We start from the raw sequence: 17,880 nt of genomic DNA, 5'->3' as shown, positions 1-17,880 counted from the left end.
GTTCAAATCGGAATGTTTGACTTTGCTCAAAGATTTATATGGACTGAATTGGAATATGATGTGGATCTTCAGAAACGTGGTTTTGATAAAGGCTAATTGGGAACAGAAAAGACAACTGGCTTTCAACCCTCTCTATTTTCGTTCTTCTTAAGAGTGAGGAGCGAAGAGAAGGGATGGAGAAAGTGTCGCATAGGCACATTAACGGCAAGCCCTGCCAGAGGTCCTGAAAGCCATCAGAATATTAGGGAACATGTGGCCTCAGCAGAACACACGCTGTTAATTTATGCTCTCTTCCCTCTCACACATATGCTCCAAATAACATGCACTGTACGACATATCTTTGACCTCAGCACAAACAATCTATCACATTGTGCTATACTATTTCAATTCAATGAAACAACGGAGTACAAACTCAGCAATGTAACAAACTGACGCACTGATAAATGAGAGAAAGGCTTTTTTTTTTGACAGAACAATAACTCATTTCCCCGTCACTGTGCCAAATCACTGCGATTTACGCTTTGGCTAAACTGAGTGACATACATTTTTAAAACGTTACTTCAATCTGAAAAATCTTTTAACGTTCACCTACATGCAGCTTTTTTCTTCCACAGGGATACACACTAGGGTCCGAAGATCACTTGCAAAAAGTTTTTTTTATCACCGTTGTCAAGCATGATATGAGACCGTTCTGAAGATTTTTTGAAATGGATATTTATGGATATTCTGATTTATGGATATTTTGAGTTAACGTGCGTCAAACGCACTGATTTGAACATTTAAAAAGGTAAAAAGGTTCTTCCGTTATTTCCACCTTTTAAATTTTTTTTAAACCCAAAATCTTCCATTTCCGTCTTCATCTTCGGTGTCAGACTTTGGGTCCAATGTATAATATTAAATAATTTTTGTATGATTATTATTTAAAGTGCAGTTGACGCAGTATCATTCCGTATCAGTCTCACTGCACCATTGCTTCTCAATGCTGTCAGTTTTCTCTAAACACACAATGAATGGAAACAGTCATCTGTCTCGGCTACAGAGGCCCAATCACTGTACTGTGTCTAATTCATTCACTTGGTATTAGTATGTGCCTGGTGGCATCTATTTTGACAGTCCTTTTCAGATGAATAGCGTAACAGGATAGATCGTCTCTCAAGAATTAATGCAAACCGTAGACCGGTTTGAACGGCAATAACATTTTTTTGTCAAGTAATTTGAAGCAAAAGACTCACCGACATTTTGTTTGTGCATCTTCCCTTCTAAGCAGACAGAGACTCACAGACACATGAGTGACCTATTTTCTACTGTGCATTCATTCTGAATTCTCCAGATAGAGCTCGTGAAGGGCTACATCATGCAGCTAAAGAGGTTCACTGACCCACCTTTTTAACCTGGGCTTCTTTAATTTTCTCTAGCGCCACTCGGATTTTCTCAGCCTTCGCTTTGGCAGCCTGTTCCTCCTGTGAATGACACAATGGCATGTTAACAAAGAAACACACTCGCATAGGATTTCAGCAACAGCGAAATCAGACAGGTGGATTTCAGCTTTACACTTACCTGCCCTCTCCAACATGCAGTCATCACATCCATTCTGACCTTTCAAAGCAATCCCTACACCCTTGCAAAGTCTGATCAACCGGCAGTTACACGATCACTCCCGAACCATCGCTCATGTTAACGGTTCCTTAGAGAAATGGCTGTTGATTCGTTCAAGACGAATCTTAAGGGATACGCAGATTTGTACAATCTCAATTGTTTCAGAAATCCGTTCTCCTCGCAAACGCCAGCTATGTCAAGGCCTGGGCAGGTACTTCCAGCTGAAGTTTCAGAGCTGCTGCAGAAATGGCCTCAGATGAAGATCATCCAAATAATCCAAAGTCTAAGCTCAATGTGGAGGAGCGCGAAGCCGAAATGTGCATTGGCAGCGGCGCACCGATGAAAACGCTTCCCCTCACGTATCTTTACACCCAGAGTACCTTACACACAACTCTACTCCTCAACATCGGGAGGGATTGAGACCTCCCCCTCTCTTCAGTGTCTCTCTCCCTCTCTGTGAAACAGCTGCATGTCTCTGGTAGCGTGCCCAATCACAGGGTTTAATCCCCCTCACCAGCGGACCAAGCCGCCATCGGCTACAAAAGACCCTCTCGTACCTCTTCTCCAATTGGAAATTACATATACTTTGTAGCAGCCAATCGATGAGATTCGTTTCTTTGACCTTCTTTTGACTGTCCAATAAAGCTGTGGCCAAAAGTAGATGATATTGTTCTCTGATCTTTTTAGGTTGTGGGAGATCACCTCCCTTTTTGGGGTGTTATCTAAGCCTTGTATTTATTGTTTTACGCATTCATTTAAACAATAATTTTAAGTGACCTTGTGTTAAGTCAACTATTATCATCACATTTCTAACTGGATGGATAGGTTATTGGTAGATTAAGAAATGAAACTGACAAATAAATATGATAATATAGAGTGAATATGCAATGAAAAGCATAGAATGAAGAGGAAGAGGAAAGAAAAGTGTGGTATGTGTGCTATAAAAGGACAGTTTCTCTCTCGACTCACTATGGCAGATGCATATTTATGATGCAGAGAGAAAGAGAATGGGAGAGTTCTGCAAACAGCCGAGGCAGAGGCTTCGATAAAAAGCATTAAATTCCCTTTGAAGTCTTTTTTCCTTTCTCTGGTTTTTCTCTCGGCCCGTGTTTGAGCAGAGAGTCTGTGTCTCAGCAGCCTGCAGTGAACCCATCTATACGCTGTTTGAGAGGTCTGATGAAATCATGAGGAAATCAGAGTGGGATTTCAAGAACATCTCCGCCTCGATTTGTGTAAATGGATAATGACTTTGTCTAATGTCAAGACAAATAAATAAAACTTCTGACTCAACAACAAACAAAAGGACAAATTCCTTAACAACTTCAGAAGACAAACTCATTTAATGAGCATGGGATTGAAAATCTAGTTCAATTTAAATAGTAATAAAAAGATGCTCTCATTAAAGTAAATGGGGATGCAGCAAAACTTCAGCTATTCATTTCTGTACATTTGAGTTCAAGAATCTGTCACATACACTTAAAACTTTAATTCAAAAGCTTTCTATACTATAACAACAGCCAGAGATAATGTTGTAATGCAGCACAAAGAAAATACTAAACTGTATCAATTTGGCCATAGCAGCTTCAAGGTTTAACAAAAAGCTCCCGCAACCTTGAAAAATCAAAGTGGCGTCAGATTTTGATGCGCATTGTTTAACTCCGCAAGACAGAAGCCCGTTACCCACAATGCCCTGCACCTGGTATGACGACAAGTGAACTACATATCACAAGCATAATAGTAGCTGTTCTCAGGAATGAATTTAATAAAGTGTGAATTATTCAATAAAGACTAATTAGCTAATTAATGCTAATTGGAAAACAAATGCACGGCCATCTATGTTGCATGGGTAACAGCATTATTATAGGGATAGTTCACTCAAAAATATTAATTCCATCAATTTACTTATGTAGTTTGTATGATTTTCTTTCTATTTCTGTAAGAATGTTTTTTTTCCCTCTAACTTTATAAATGGAAATCATGTACAAAACTGTGTGGTTATCAACTTTTACCTAAATTATCCTTGTGCTCTGCAGAAAAAAGTCTTTAAAATGTTAAACAAAAGACGTGAGTAATATAATATTAGAATTTTTTTGTAAATTTTAGTTAACTTATCCCTAAAATAATACCATTTTAGCATGCTGAAAGTCAAACTGCCGCTGCGATCAAATATATTGGTCACAGAGTTTTTAAAATTAAATGGTCCTAAAAGTGATGAACAGCCATTTCTTCAAGGAAGCAGAAACTTTGATAATGCAGCTCACATAACCCAGCTTTTATACAACACAAATCACTGTTGTATTTATGATACACTTATTTGAAAACCAAGGACCAATAGGACGTTCTTTACATTTCTAAAGAAATAAAAACATCAACTAACTAACCTACAGTCTGAGAAAGTAAAACTTGAAAACCTGACTTGTAAGTGATATAGTTGATAAAATAACAGACGTAAACATCACCTTTGCTTTCTCTTTAGAGAGATGGGCTGTAGGTTGAAAACGGTTATTAGACACTTTAGGCTGGACGATCTGATTTGGTCTTTAAACGGCATGGTAAAACTTATTGAAGATGGCAGCAAAGAGAAAACTATAGATATAGCACTTTAAAAATGTAAGAAGGCAGTGTGGGGGGAGCAAAGTGTCAAGTCTGGCAAGAAGACTGAGGTTAAAAGGCTTTCTTTGGAGAACCAAAATAAACCAAAAGCATGCAGAGAAAAGAAAAGAAGCAAGCGAAAGGAGGCGTCACCTTGGTCAGCAGGTGAGAGGGTTTTCCTGCAATGTTTTTCAGAATCAGAGAGGTCTCCCTGTCCAGATACGAGTGCTTTAGGGTGCAGGAAAAAGACAAACAGAGATTAATCAGTGTAATGATTACAGTGATTCCAAAAATGATAGAAATACATATTGATTGTGCTAAAGCATAGAAGTTGTGGAAGCATTGCCCGATTGTTGAAAATCAGAAAGAGGTGGCGTTATGTAAATGGAAAACGAATATATAAGAAGAACCTTTTCGTAACCGAAATGTTGACGCTAGGAAACCTGGAATTATTAGAGCTATGATAAGAGACGGTATTTTGAGAATGAACATACTGTGTACACACATCCCCTGTAGCGCACAAACACACTTACAGTACTTTGATCCACCTCCCCCTCCTGTGAGGTGAAGTCAAGATGCCGTCTGGTAGCTTTACCATTGGCCCTTCGCAGTGAGACATGCTGGGAAAATGGGGTGGGGGAGGCAGTGACGTCACATGCAGAAAAGGTGCAAACATAAACACATTAATCATGCAGCAGACAATGCAAAACAAGGAAGCAAGCAAGGGTCAATACACGCCAGCGCTCTTGTTGTAAAACATGTTGTGGTTTAACAGAATCTAATTTCCTTCTAATCGACATATACTATCGATTAGCACAGAAAGTCATTTTGACTTGTCCCTCAGTTTAAAGTATTACAAGTACAATGGAAGTCTATGGGGCATGTTGCATTTTTTTTGAAAGGGACGGTTCATCTGTAAATTAAAATTCCGTCTTTATTTTCTCCCCCTTGTGTCTTTTCTAAACCCATACGATTTAAATTCATCTTCAAAACACACAAATGCACTACTATTAATAGTCTGTAATCTGTATTTTGGTTTCATCCACTGAATGCAAACTAAATTTAGAACCTTCAAAAAATTAAAAGACATTGTAAAGTAATCCATGTGAATGAAAAGCCACGATTGCTTTATATGATGAACAGATTTGATTTAGTTTTTTTTTATTGACCTAGAAACATTGATCCATGCACATAGAGCACATCAAACATGGTAAATAGAAGCTCAACCCCACTTGCTTCATAAATGAGAACAAGCCTGACTAAATGATGACAGAATATTATAAAATATCTTCATTCATGTGTTGAAGATGAACAAAAGTCTTATCGGTTTTCATTTTTGGGTGAACTATCCCTTTAAGGGGCTTGTGCTGGCTGTTCTCAAAGTGGTCGTTTTAGTAGGATGAACTTCTAGTTAGACATTAACAGTGCAAATCCTGTGGGTGCGAGTTTGCTTCATGTAAACAACACTTTGCAGATAGTTACGTCATGTCCCTTCTATGGTGTCCTTGCACTAAAAGTTGCTTTAGGTGAAGTTTGACTTCGCACAGAAAGTCGGTAAGCAGTTTCAGCATATTATTAATGTCATCTGTGCAAGACTAATTCTAGTCTTTGGCTATATTTTAGAAACAAGTCTGTATTTAACAATTATTCCTGCCATGCCAGAATTCTATTTTCAGATTTTACTGTAAACATGCTTTTTTACTATATATTTTTTAGGTCCTAGAATTTCACTTTTATTGAACATGACGAGGGTTTTCAAGCTATGCAGACCACTGGATCCATGCTCCAATATAAATAAAAAGGCCATTATAGTTTCTGAAATTACTTTCATTAAAAATGTTTTATACTGTATATCGTCTATGGAGCTCCTGGGTCCACAGAACAGTCGCTGAAAACCCTTGTTTCATAATAATATAGATGACATATGCTGAAGCTATGTCATCTGTTGTTCCTATATAACCTTTTTTAGTGCAAGCACACAGTTACAAGACGTTACCAAAATCATCAAACCATGCATTCAAATAAGTTAGAGTAGCACAGCCACATAGCAAAGCAGGTGTTACTGTTATACAATGTACTGTTTACACACACACACACACACACACACACACACACACACACACACACACACACTGTCTGTGTCTCTACATGTCACATAATAATGTCATGCAAGACTGCGACGGCAAGATTTGTGCACACCCTCTCCCTCACACATGAAACAGTTGACATCTGAAACCACAGTATGTATTTTCAGCTGAGAGGAGTGCTCGGGTCTGTGCATCCCGGTGCAGATGAGCAACGCTGTGGTTAGAAGAGCGGCGTAGTAGCATTTCTGTTTTATTGTCTTCCCAGGTTCAGCGCTGAAGAACTATAAAAGCTGAGTGTGTGTGCGCGAGAGAAAACCGCTTGTAAATAAGTGCGTTAAAAGTATGTGGGTAGCCAAGAGATGACTCAGCTTAAATGATTCAACGCCGAATTCAGTGAAACCTCGATCATCACATTTCCCAAAACCACAATACAGACTTTGCCCCTAACAAAAGAACAAACAAGCGCTATGAATAGAACCGTGTGCGTCTGGGTCAGAGGGAATGTTGACTGTCCAAGTAAAACTAAAGTGTTTAGTGAATAACAGGATAAACATTTTAAAGAGTTTTTTGGCAGTAATTAGACCGACTGTAAGACATTCATTCAAAACAGAATTATGACTAAGACTAATTATGAAGTTACACAGACGGGAAAAGAATTTTATATTTAGAAACGTCTTCTCTTTAGCACCCACATATACACACTAACGCCCATATCAAGTGACTGAATTAAACACAATTCACTTAATTCAAGTCAACATGAAATCAAAAAAAGACATATTTACTGCAATGCTCTCTTCGTGGAGCCAGCGGACATAAAATTACTCTCTGTAAACACGTTTTTCTTTGTATGCACATTTTTTATAATAATAAGTAGTTAAGTTGCTACATGTACTGTTTTGTATATGCATTTCTTTATATATCGGGGTTATTGTGCTAACCAACATCTATTAAACCACATTTTGGTTAGGGGTGTAATGGTACAAATATTCCTACAGAAAAACTTTTTTAGCTTTTCTGGCCTGATTAAGACCATTATTCATTCTGATCAACAGTGACAAATTATTACTCTTAACTTATGTCCATTGTTTGATAGCTGTATATTGCCTCAGTTATGATCATCCTTTTCCTCTTTACCACTAGTTTTAACATGAAATAAACATAAATGAACATCTCAAGCCTCACATAATCACTAAATCAGTGTTTCAACCACAAGACAGCATGTAAACAAATGCATCTTCTAGAAGAGCATTTTGTGAAATATTAGAATATATACTAATTTTAGCTTACCTTACATGTTAGCGATGTCTAAATTATACTCAATGTGTGTTTAAATAAACTCGTTATGAAACAGGTTGGCAGCTACTGTGTAAATGCATATATTTCAACACCAAACAGAAATGTTATAATTTAGAAATTCAGAAAAATAAATAGAAATAAAAGTCATTCAATTTGGATTTTGTTGTTAATTGTAAACTTATAGTAATGTAAAAGGGCTCACTATTTTTTTTTCCACCTTGCTGTACCAAAAAAAAAAACCCTGTCAAAATGACTAAAATTAAAAAAAGAAATGAAATGAGCAAATTTCTTTAAAAGGAAAAAAAAAAAAAAAAGTAAAATGGGTTGTTAAAGACAATTCACATTGACATTATACTTGGAATACTAAATAAATCTGGCCTAGATCAGACCATTATCCATGTGTTGACGGAGAACGCCGCTCCTATCCTTCTCTTTTGTGGATATTTCTGTTCTGGTGTTGTACTTTAGATTTGAGTCCCTCACATCTGCTTTCAGTTTTCTCTCTACTACGTCTCACTCTGCTGAAAATTCTCTCAGAGGTTCTCTCAGTGAAAAGAGAAGCATGTTCTCTTATGCCTCATAAACCTATAGGCCTCTATAGACCAGTCATGTTACGGTTGCCGTCCAGTTCTTCTTAAAGTCTGAAATCTAAGCACCGGCTATGAAATAATTCAAGAAGGAAATAAAGATTTAATATCAAGATTTTGTGTGTGTTGTGTTACCTCTGTGCTAGTCTGGCTTTGGGTCTGATTCTGTGACTGGGCCTCACTCTCCTGCCCTCGAATGTCCAATGAATCCATGCTGGACGCAGAGGCAGAGTTGACGCTTGACCTGGACGAGTGACCGATGGAACGCACTTCCTGGTCGCTGACCGTCCCGACCGATCCCGTGCGGCGATGATGCGTGTTGGAAGGCGGGTGAGAGAGAGTCGCAGATGAATACGAGGACGAAGACGACGAGGAAGATTCAGAAGTCTGCCTCGCCGCCTCGTCCATGCTCAGGGACGCCTTTTCTAGCTGAGCGGTGATGTCATCCAGGGAGAAGTTGGAGGCCAGGGGCCGTGACTGGCCGCTGCCGCCACGTACGGTGGAGGCGGGAGAAGCTCTGGTGCTGCTGCTGGTGCTTCCTCCGCTGCTGCCCCCTCCGGTGTGTTTGGTGCTGGCCGAGCGGCCCGTGGGTCTCTGTCTAGATTTGCCATCTGAGGTCTTGCTCATGGGTTTGCCGATAGTGCTGAGCTCCTGTTCTATTGAACACAGGTCGGCCATGAGGGCATCAAGGTCAACCGTCTCACCTTGGTTAATAGCTTCTACATGAAGAGAGGACAATGTTAATTCATGCAATAAATTCAAGTACGCTACAGTGCAAAGTTTTGTGTTAATTGACACTTTAATTCAGCAAAGATGCATTAAAGCGCCCCCATTATGGATTTTGTAACAGTGAATGAAAACATCCTGCAAAGTTTGAAATCTGAAAGTGCACCGTGTATATAAAGTTACTGCCTCAAAAGAAAAATGCTAATTCATTCTTTGCCACTAGGTGCTGCGTTGAAAGCTCACAAACACTGCTTTAAATGAAATCGACCAGCCACCGAAGGGGTTTGGGAAGATTATTATTTGTAAAAGGAAAATTATAGGAAAATGTAAGTGTTTTTTGACCTTGCATGCATTTCAACCCGTTGTTGGGTACTCCCAAAACCAAAATACAAACCTTTCATTAACCATAATAGGGACACTTTAAATGGATGAAAAGTGATAGTATTTGTTTTTAAAATGATTTCAAATAAATTTCCACAATGAGAATTAGAATTACAGTGATTTCTGAAGGATCATGTGACACTGAAGACTGGAGTAACGGCTACTGAAAATGTAGCTTTGCATGACAGGTATAACACAGCAATTTTAAAACATTACAGTAGATAACCGTTATTTTAAATTTGAATAGACTTGGTTAGCAATTTTGACAGCATAAAAAGACCTGAAACTTTTCAACTGCAGTGTTTGTGCATGCTAAACTATTATTACAAGCATTCTGCTGTTACGCTGGGGGTTTAATGATAATCCACCAAAACTGCAGCATGCCGCAACACCATCATATCAGCTGCATGTGAAGGCGTTTCGAGTGGGATTTTGAGTGATAATGAATGCTGACTAATCAGAGGTGGTGTGTGTCTGGGTGTAGTCTAACCGTTGATGTTGTACATAGAGAAACGGTAGGAGAAATTGGCAAGGTTCGTTTCCTGTCTGAGAGGAGCTTTCTGCACTTTCTCAGGACGCCCATCATCCAAACTCTACATTACAGAGAGATCAGGCAAGACAAATCAAAAACATAATTATCAACAACACATGCAATACAATAAAAATTTCAATTTCTAAATTAGGTCTGTCAGTTCATCAGAAAATACCACATATTGGCCTAAAATAATTTTCAGGTCATGACAGCTGATATTAAAATGTTATACTATTTTGACAAATTAAATAACACATTTAAAAAGAACAATCATGATTTTGAATGCTAATTTAGGCACCACATTATAATGTACAAAAATGCATATATTAATGACACTAGGTCAGTAGCATGTACAATTAAATAGAAAATACTGACCTATACTGATACTAAAAATTAAATGTATCGATCAACATACTGTACAACTGATTAAAATGTTAGAAATTCCTAAAACAATATCAATATTTTCTTAGTATATTCCCTAAAGGTTAGATAATACGTCATATTCAAGATTATCCAAATTCAGTGAGTGACTGAGCGCAAGACAAACCTGTGTGAGTTTGTCTAGTTCTCCCAACCAGGCACCAAACATCTTGTCCAGATCCTGGTCCTCCTTATCGCTGTCTTCTTCAGCAGCATGGTCCAACTCATCATCTGACACCTGCTCCATATCTGCTGTAACACACACACACACACACAAACCACCTCAGTACATCATACAGTCAACAACAGACGTGTTGAATGTCTAAACACACACAGAACATCACAGATATTACAGCCTGCTGACAAAGAACCAACATTTCAAGAATGACTTGTCTGGCTTTGATGCATTAGGTGTTGATTTGTTTGAAGGACGATGCACATCACAGGTTGTCACGGTGATTGATTTCAACATTTTGTAACCCGGTATACACCATTAAATTCTCCCTCTGTATCTCAAATCATCATGGACACCCTTGAATCTTTTTATTAAATGAGAGCTATGGCACCTTCTAATCTGCATTTGACACCGCGATCCCAAAGGACAACATCTGTCAGTCTGGCATATTTGCGAAATACAAAAAAACATTTTTTCCCATTACCTTCATGCATTCTCTGACAGACACCTCCAGTGTTCATCTCTGTGTAAAATAAGTCATTATTTCAAGGTTGCCTTCTGAGAGGGTGTGATGTGGTTGTTATGGTAACCTCAACTCTGTCTGAAAGACTGGCATAGTTGCTATAGCAACCTTCTCTAGATCTCCCACTATCAGTTTTCACCCCCATCATTACCATGGTAAACCCTTTTGCATCTTCCACTGTGTTTGCTGATTAAAACAACTGTTCATTACTCACCAATGCATCGACATTAATCAAAGCACTCCCAGGTTAGAAGTATCACATTTAATAACTCAAAATGATCTGTGTGCTCGATGCAGCGTGTAACTTCAATATTAATGTTTCGATGCGATGTAATCGTATTTTAGATGAGAACATTGTAATCTGCACATGTTGGGCGTGTTAGCAATGACCTCATTAGAATGGAGATTTGAGGGTGTAAGGAGGCGGGCTCCCTCTCGTGGACAGTGATGCAGCTGCGCTCGGTCTCCAGCAAAACGCTTGAGTCAGCATGCGTGTAAGCATGTATTAGGCTTTACGTGCTGAGTCAGGGTTGAGTGAATGAAAAAAAAACGAACTTTGGTGAACAACTACAAGATGAGTCACACTATGCACAGAGACATATTAAACGACAGGCAGGTGGGGAAGATACACGGCCCAGCGGTGTGCGCCGCAACACAACGGATTCTCCAAAACAAAACAGAACCAAGCCACAACACAACAACAGTAGCACAGCATCATGGAAACCAGCCACAACGATTATTCCTATGCGTTGTGTTAAGGTGATTTCATTGTGTTGCGTATGCACTACTGGGCCACCGTAAAAAGTTTGTGGCCTTTTGACCTAAACCGATCATATCCTCAACTCTCTTTTTCACGGTCCATCTTTTTTTGCTACTTGCTACTTTCGTTCGGGGGCCCAGAGAAGCAGAGACGTTCCTTTTGAAATCCTGAACTCACCTCAACCCTAAAGACACGCTTCGCTCGTTGATCCAACAAGGGTGTGTTTGTACTAATGTAGCAGATGCAATGTTTTCTAACATTTACTTGGAAATATTTTGATCAGAAATCAGAATCACATATTCCAGGAAGACAAGTGCTAAAGTACAGCAATCGGGGGATAAGACTTTTTAAATGTTTTTGGAAGAAGTCTCTTCTGCTTACCAAGTCTAGTTTATTTCATCAAAAACACAGTAAATAACTGCTTAAATGATAAAATCTACTTTGATGCAAAGCAAAGCTGCCATCACTTCACACTTCAGTGTCATACGATTCTTCAGAAATCATGCTAATATTGTATCTAAAATACAATCTTTATTATCGATGTAGAAAACAGTTGCTTCATATTTCTTTCTAAATTCTTTCATTAACAAAGTCATTTAAAAATGATAAATTATTTTGTAACATGTATGAATGCATTCACTTTTGATCAATATAATGCATCCTAAAGCAGCTCTTTAAATTTCTATTCAAAAAAATAGCTGAACTGTAATGCATTTCTAACAGCTAATTAAATATTATGGGTAGTTACGGTGCTTAGAGCTCGAGTAAAAAGACCACGTGATTGGTTTTCCAGATGTTTTTGAAATTAGCTTAACTACATAAATACCGTACAAACCCCATGTACTGTACATCACTGTGAGAGTCTCTTCAGAATCTGTGTTTGAGTTAGGAGAGCCCTGGTGCCTTTGTTTTCTTACAATACAGCCCTGCTGTCATCCACTCATCCACGGATCGCAGGTTACTGGCAACATTACTGTTATAAAATGGTTTCGGACCCCGGGGTGAGCTGCATCTTCCAGGGTTTGCATATGCATATTCCAGTGACAACATACAATCAGAGGCGGTTCAGTTCAACAAGCTGCTTAATTCAGTAGATCGAGCCTTGCAAATATATCATTCTAACCCCGTGCTCCGTCTCTCTGCTTTCACATCAGCAGGATGCTAATGACGCCTTCAGTCACTCTACTGCAAACGGACACGGTTCTGCATAATCAGTCGAGCACAAAGAGGGTAAATAAAAAGAGAGAGAGGAGAGTATGGGACGAAATTATGGAACAGCAGAAAATGAAAAAAATAGGTGAAGATAGAGAACGAGAGCAGAGGGAAATTTAGAGAGGTGTGTTATCTTGGCACCCTGTTGCTTAACAGCTGCTGCTTTAGACTAAGCTCTGCTAAACTCTCTCTCTCCCACACACACACACACACACACACACACACACACTAAACAAATAAACTAAACTAGTACTGTTTGCAACACAGGAACGAATTACATTGTAATATACACAGCAAAAAAGCATTATTACCATTTAAAATGTTTTTTAATGGTTTAAGAATATTTTGCATTAATAATAATAATAATAATTCATTAACAAATGCAAATCATTGAAGAAGCTCTTTGAATAGTAATGCTCTAAAGGAATATGTTCATAATAATTGTGAAAATATATTTCAAGCATTCGAATCAGTGGATTGTTGTGCTTGTAGCATTTCAAACCTGTTCATAGGGTGACTCGTGTAAGAATGAGTGAAAATGGTAGAAAGAGAAAAGGAGAGGAGAAGGAACAGAGGGAAAGACAGGAAATGTCCAGGATGTACAGAATTCTTCATTTCCCCCTCGAGCTGTTCTGTCAAGGCTCTCCCACCACCCTCCAGCAGCTGTTCTCTGGCTCACACACACACACACACACACACACACACACACACGCACACTCCTATGAGGCTAAATATGACATCATGGCTGGCCGAGGAGGGGGACAGGAAAAGGAAGAGGGGTGAGCAGGCTACCACCCTTTTCCATGTGCACAGTCTCACTCTTTCAAACACACACAGAACACACTACAGCTGCCACTCTTACCTCCCTGACCTCTTGCTCGAACACACACACACACAAGTGTGCTCGGCCACAAATAAACACACACACACACACACACACACACAGACAAATGGCCATGTGTGCTAACGTTATTATTCATCCCTACCCAAACACATGACATATGGCAAAACACACACAACCCAGGGATCTGAGTGCTACTCAAATCTAATAAATCACTTTCCAGCAGATGCCAACTTTTAAATTAGCACTTCAGCGTATAAAGGAGAGATGTTCGTGTGTGTCCTCTCCAGTGGTCTTGAGCGCACTGATAATACAACAGCAACGCAGACTAATGTCAGGACAAACAGAATTCACACGTCTTATTTATCCCAAATATACAAAATAAACAACTAATCAATATATATATGTATAAAACTTTTACTTTTAAGTTTGAAACTTTTCACTGGATTTTAATACACTAACTCTGGTCCCTATAAAAAGACTTATATTGCAATGACACTTTTCCATTCCATTCCTTTTCTTCGTTTCTCAACAGATTCTGTAGAAACCAAGGTAGCTTTTTACTGAAACGCTTCCTTTTCACAAGCAGCAGTAAAAGTCGTTTTTACACAACACTCCTGTAAATGCTTTACGAACAGATCAGTCATTTGTGACCAAAAAAACGTACCTATGACCTCTGATCACGTCATATCGAGACATTTAAAGAATATGTTACTGTACTGCCTGCCCTACACATGTCTGATTGTAATCTGCACGGGGAGAAATGACTGGATGTTTCACTAGAAGGTTTAGATTTGGGTGGGTAGAGCAGTGGGCGTTTTTAAGCTCTGCTTTCTTCAGGTTCACTTGTCATGCGTTGCGCGTTAAACTGGATCTTTGAAGACGTGAGGGTGAAAAAAAACGCATGAATTCGAGGCATGAGAACTCATCCATGACAAGTGTTAACACTACTCATCCCTTCTAGCTCCTATTATTAGGGATGTAACAATTAGCAGTTTTGTAACTCTCTATACAATACAATTCACAACACTGATTTCACTTGATGCATTATTTATTGGACAAAAAAGGTTCAAGAATTTTTTGTTGTGAAATTAAAATGTCAAGTAACTTTTTTAATGTATAATTTAAAAAAACAGGTTGATCTGGATTTAATTTTGAGAAACTATTCAAATGTAAAACAGACTGCACAAAAAACAGCAGACAGGCTGAATGAAAACACAAATTCACTTTCAAATGGAACAGCTCGAGAATTATGTACATGCGTGTGTATAGAATTAATAATTATTAACTTGCAGTGAGAAATGAAGCATCTGAAGCTGAAGACACTTTGATTTCCATCAGCACACAGTGTAAAAGCACAGCTGAACGTGGTTCACACCCTAGACAGAAATAACATGGTATCATGTGTGCTGAGCGATTGTGAAAATATCCTCAGTTAAAACATTAGATTACTGTATGTGCGTTGCGGCAGGCGGTCTCTGAGGAAAAGTGGCATATGACAACATTCCTGTATAGTGCAGTAGGACGCAGATTAGCTCTAAGGAAGAGAGAGAGAGAGAGAGAGAGAGAGAGAGAGAGAGAAAATATGAAGCATCTTAGAAGCAGAGTGAAATAGAGGACAGTGAGAGAGGAGCATGCAACCTGAGGGACAAATCTCCCTTTATTTAGCACACAGTCACTCAAATGAGCACGGTTAAAAACCAGTATGCAAGACATTCATAAAAACATATTAAGAATGTTTACTCAGCTGATTCACCAGTTTTTTGCCAGTTCACTGTTTTCCTACCACACACACACACACACACACACACACACACACACACACACACACACACACACACTTGAGCTGATGTATTTGCTGAATAACAGAATGACTCAGTAATTGCAGTGCATTCTAAAATAAGCGTAAAAAACCCCAAAAACTCTTGAGGGCAATATATTTGAAAAAAGTATATACTGGAATCACACGGCAGGAAGTGATATGAACTATCTGTTGACATTGTGCAGTATATGGATTTACTAATGTCTCCTAAATTTTCATCTTTAAATCCCACTAAAATGATCAACATTTAAATTAATCATTTATTCAAATACAAAAATTCAGTAATGCAAAACATGTATGGTAAACAGAAGCTCAGGTGTGATTACTTCATATGAGAGAACCAATAAGGTTTGTTTTTGTGTGTCATGAACGACTAGCTGAGCTTTGGCTGCCCAGATTTGATGCGCACTGATCAATGTTTATATGACAGTGAAAGCCTATAAGACAATTTTATATATTTTGACATTGTATTTCCATCCTAATATCATTATAAAAGAATCCAACGTATCAATGCAATAGCTTTACACCACACTGGTTCCTTCACCTTGCATGTCTGTTATTCTGCAGTCTTATCTTTGGAAACTCTATTAATTTCACATTTTTACTTACTGCAGAATTGGCTCCTCATTGCTCCTTTCATCTCCGCGTTTTCCATTATGTCTCTGTATTAAAGACGTTATCAAACCATTTTCTGCAAAGACTGAAAACAACTGGAGAGAGTACTTCTAAATATATCTGTAGTGCAGGCACAGAGTCGCTTTGTATCGAAATGAAAGTGAACACTGAGTCACTTGAACAACTGATCAAAACAGCCCTCAGCCAAATGTCGGCTACCACGAACCGCCAACTCAGAGAATACACCGTTATTCTGTGGATGGATCCTCATACAGTGAGAACTATGAGTCCTGGAGGAAGGTGTGAACATGTTTCAGCATCCAGGAACAAGTCAAAGCCCTCTGAAGTACATCTGACTGCTGTCAGTCATTCTGCTGCATGTTGTGTGGCATTTCTAGGTTAAGTCTGTATAATACGCACAAAGGAGTTTTAGTCACACAAACTCTTTCGAGCCCTATGAAAAATAACGCATCACCTAATTTCCTTTTTACAGAACAACAAGATTTTTGGAATTCTAGGAAACAGACAGATAGGGTTCGTACAGGCAGTATGAAAGAGAGGGAGAGATGGAGGTGGGGGTGGATTGTGAGAAACACTTGACATGCCGCCTTAAGACATTTTATTAGGGTGTGGATTGATTCTCACTCAGCACTTCACGTCATATCCTTTGGCTATCCAAATGGCACAAAAAGCACACGCGCACACACACACGCACGCACAGCCGGTTGCCGTGTGAAAGAGATCCTTTCATACACAAGTCCAAAGTTCGCCAGGGAAAAGGTGTGTCGTTTTCCGTAGTCTGACCTTCACTCTGTCTGACACAGTGAGTCAAAATATTCAAGCAATAAGCAAGATCTTAAACACCAACTGTACTGATACAATCATAAGCTTGTTCCAGTGCTATAGAATCACCAAACTGAGCGTTATACAGATTCTGGGCTGTCATATTTGTGATTGAAAACACTTTGGAGAGCCTTATGGGGAAATCATTTGTTGTCTGTTAGTCTACAGACATCCCAGCTGACCAAAAAAAAAAAAAAAAATGTTGTTACAACATCCCCTGAATTTCCATGAACATCTTTCCGTAGAGTTTTTTTTACTCCACCCAAAAATGATATTTACTTATAATTTACTCACCCTCATGCCGTGCCAGATGTGTGTGTATATATATATTTATTTTTGTAGCTTAACATCTGTATTTACCATGAACTGTTAATTTATATAAATTTATATAATTTAGAAAGAAGTTATATGGGTTTGTAAAAATAAAAGGGTCCAACAAGCAAAAGTGTCTAAAAACGAGGGTTATTGGGGTAAAATTAGCAAAAAATGAACTGGTTATATGATCCTAATACTCAGCTACCATGTAGGTCTGTATATATCGATCTATATATTCATGCCCATCTCGTCGGTAAAGCTGGATCTTTAAGTGTTGGATCTTTACAAGATATATATATATCTCACCCAGCCCTACTCTCATGAGGCAACCAGCTCATTTGAAACAATTTTCCTCATCTTACATCACAGCTTTTGATGCAAGTCTTAAAACAGAAAGTCTGCATAATGAATGCTCTCTGTGCTGAGTTCAGAAACGCCAACAATTTTGATTGGTCTTTAAAAACAGACATGGTATGTGATTTTTTTTTCTCTTCAGTGAAAGAGTAAAAGTAGATTAAAATGGTTCCAGGAGCTGTATCCTCCAGATGTTCTACTCT

General features: G+C 38.6%; 1 protein-coding gene across 1 annotated transcript in view; it reads right to left on the bottom strand.

Moving 5' to 3' along the window:
• raph1b (Ras association (RalGDS/AF-6) and pleckstrin homology domains 1b) overlaps nucleotides 1-17,880 on the bottom strand; it is a 40,334-nt gene that overhangs the window by 7,334 nt on the left and 15,120 nt on the right. Inside the window, 6 exon segments of the mRNA XM_043246230.1 lie at nucleotides 1,383-1,460; nucleotides 4,342-4,416; nucleotides 4,722-4,808; nucleotides 8,294-8,877; nucleotides 9,756-9,858; nucleotides 10,345-10,469. Coding sequence (XP_043102165.1) covers nucleotides 1,383-1,460; nucleotides 4,342-4,416; nucleotides 4,722-4,808; nucleotides 8,294-8,877; nucleotides 9,756-9,858; nucleotides 10,345-10,464 — 1,047 coding nt within the window. The 5' untranslated portion in view covers nucleotides 10,465-10,469.

This window comes from Puntigrus tetrazona, chromosome 1, assembly GCF_018831695.1.
Source record: "Puntigrus tetrazona isolate hp1 chromosome 1, ASM1883169v1, whole genome shotgun sequence".
Lineage (NCBI taxonomy): Eukaryota > Metazoa > Chordata > Actinopteri > Cypriniformes > Cyprinidae > Puntigrus > Puntigrus tetrazona.
Note: the sequence above shows the minus strand (reverse complement) of the source record. Positions and strands in the feature narration are given on the sequence as shown.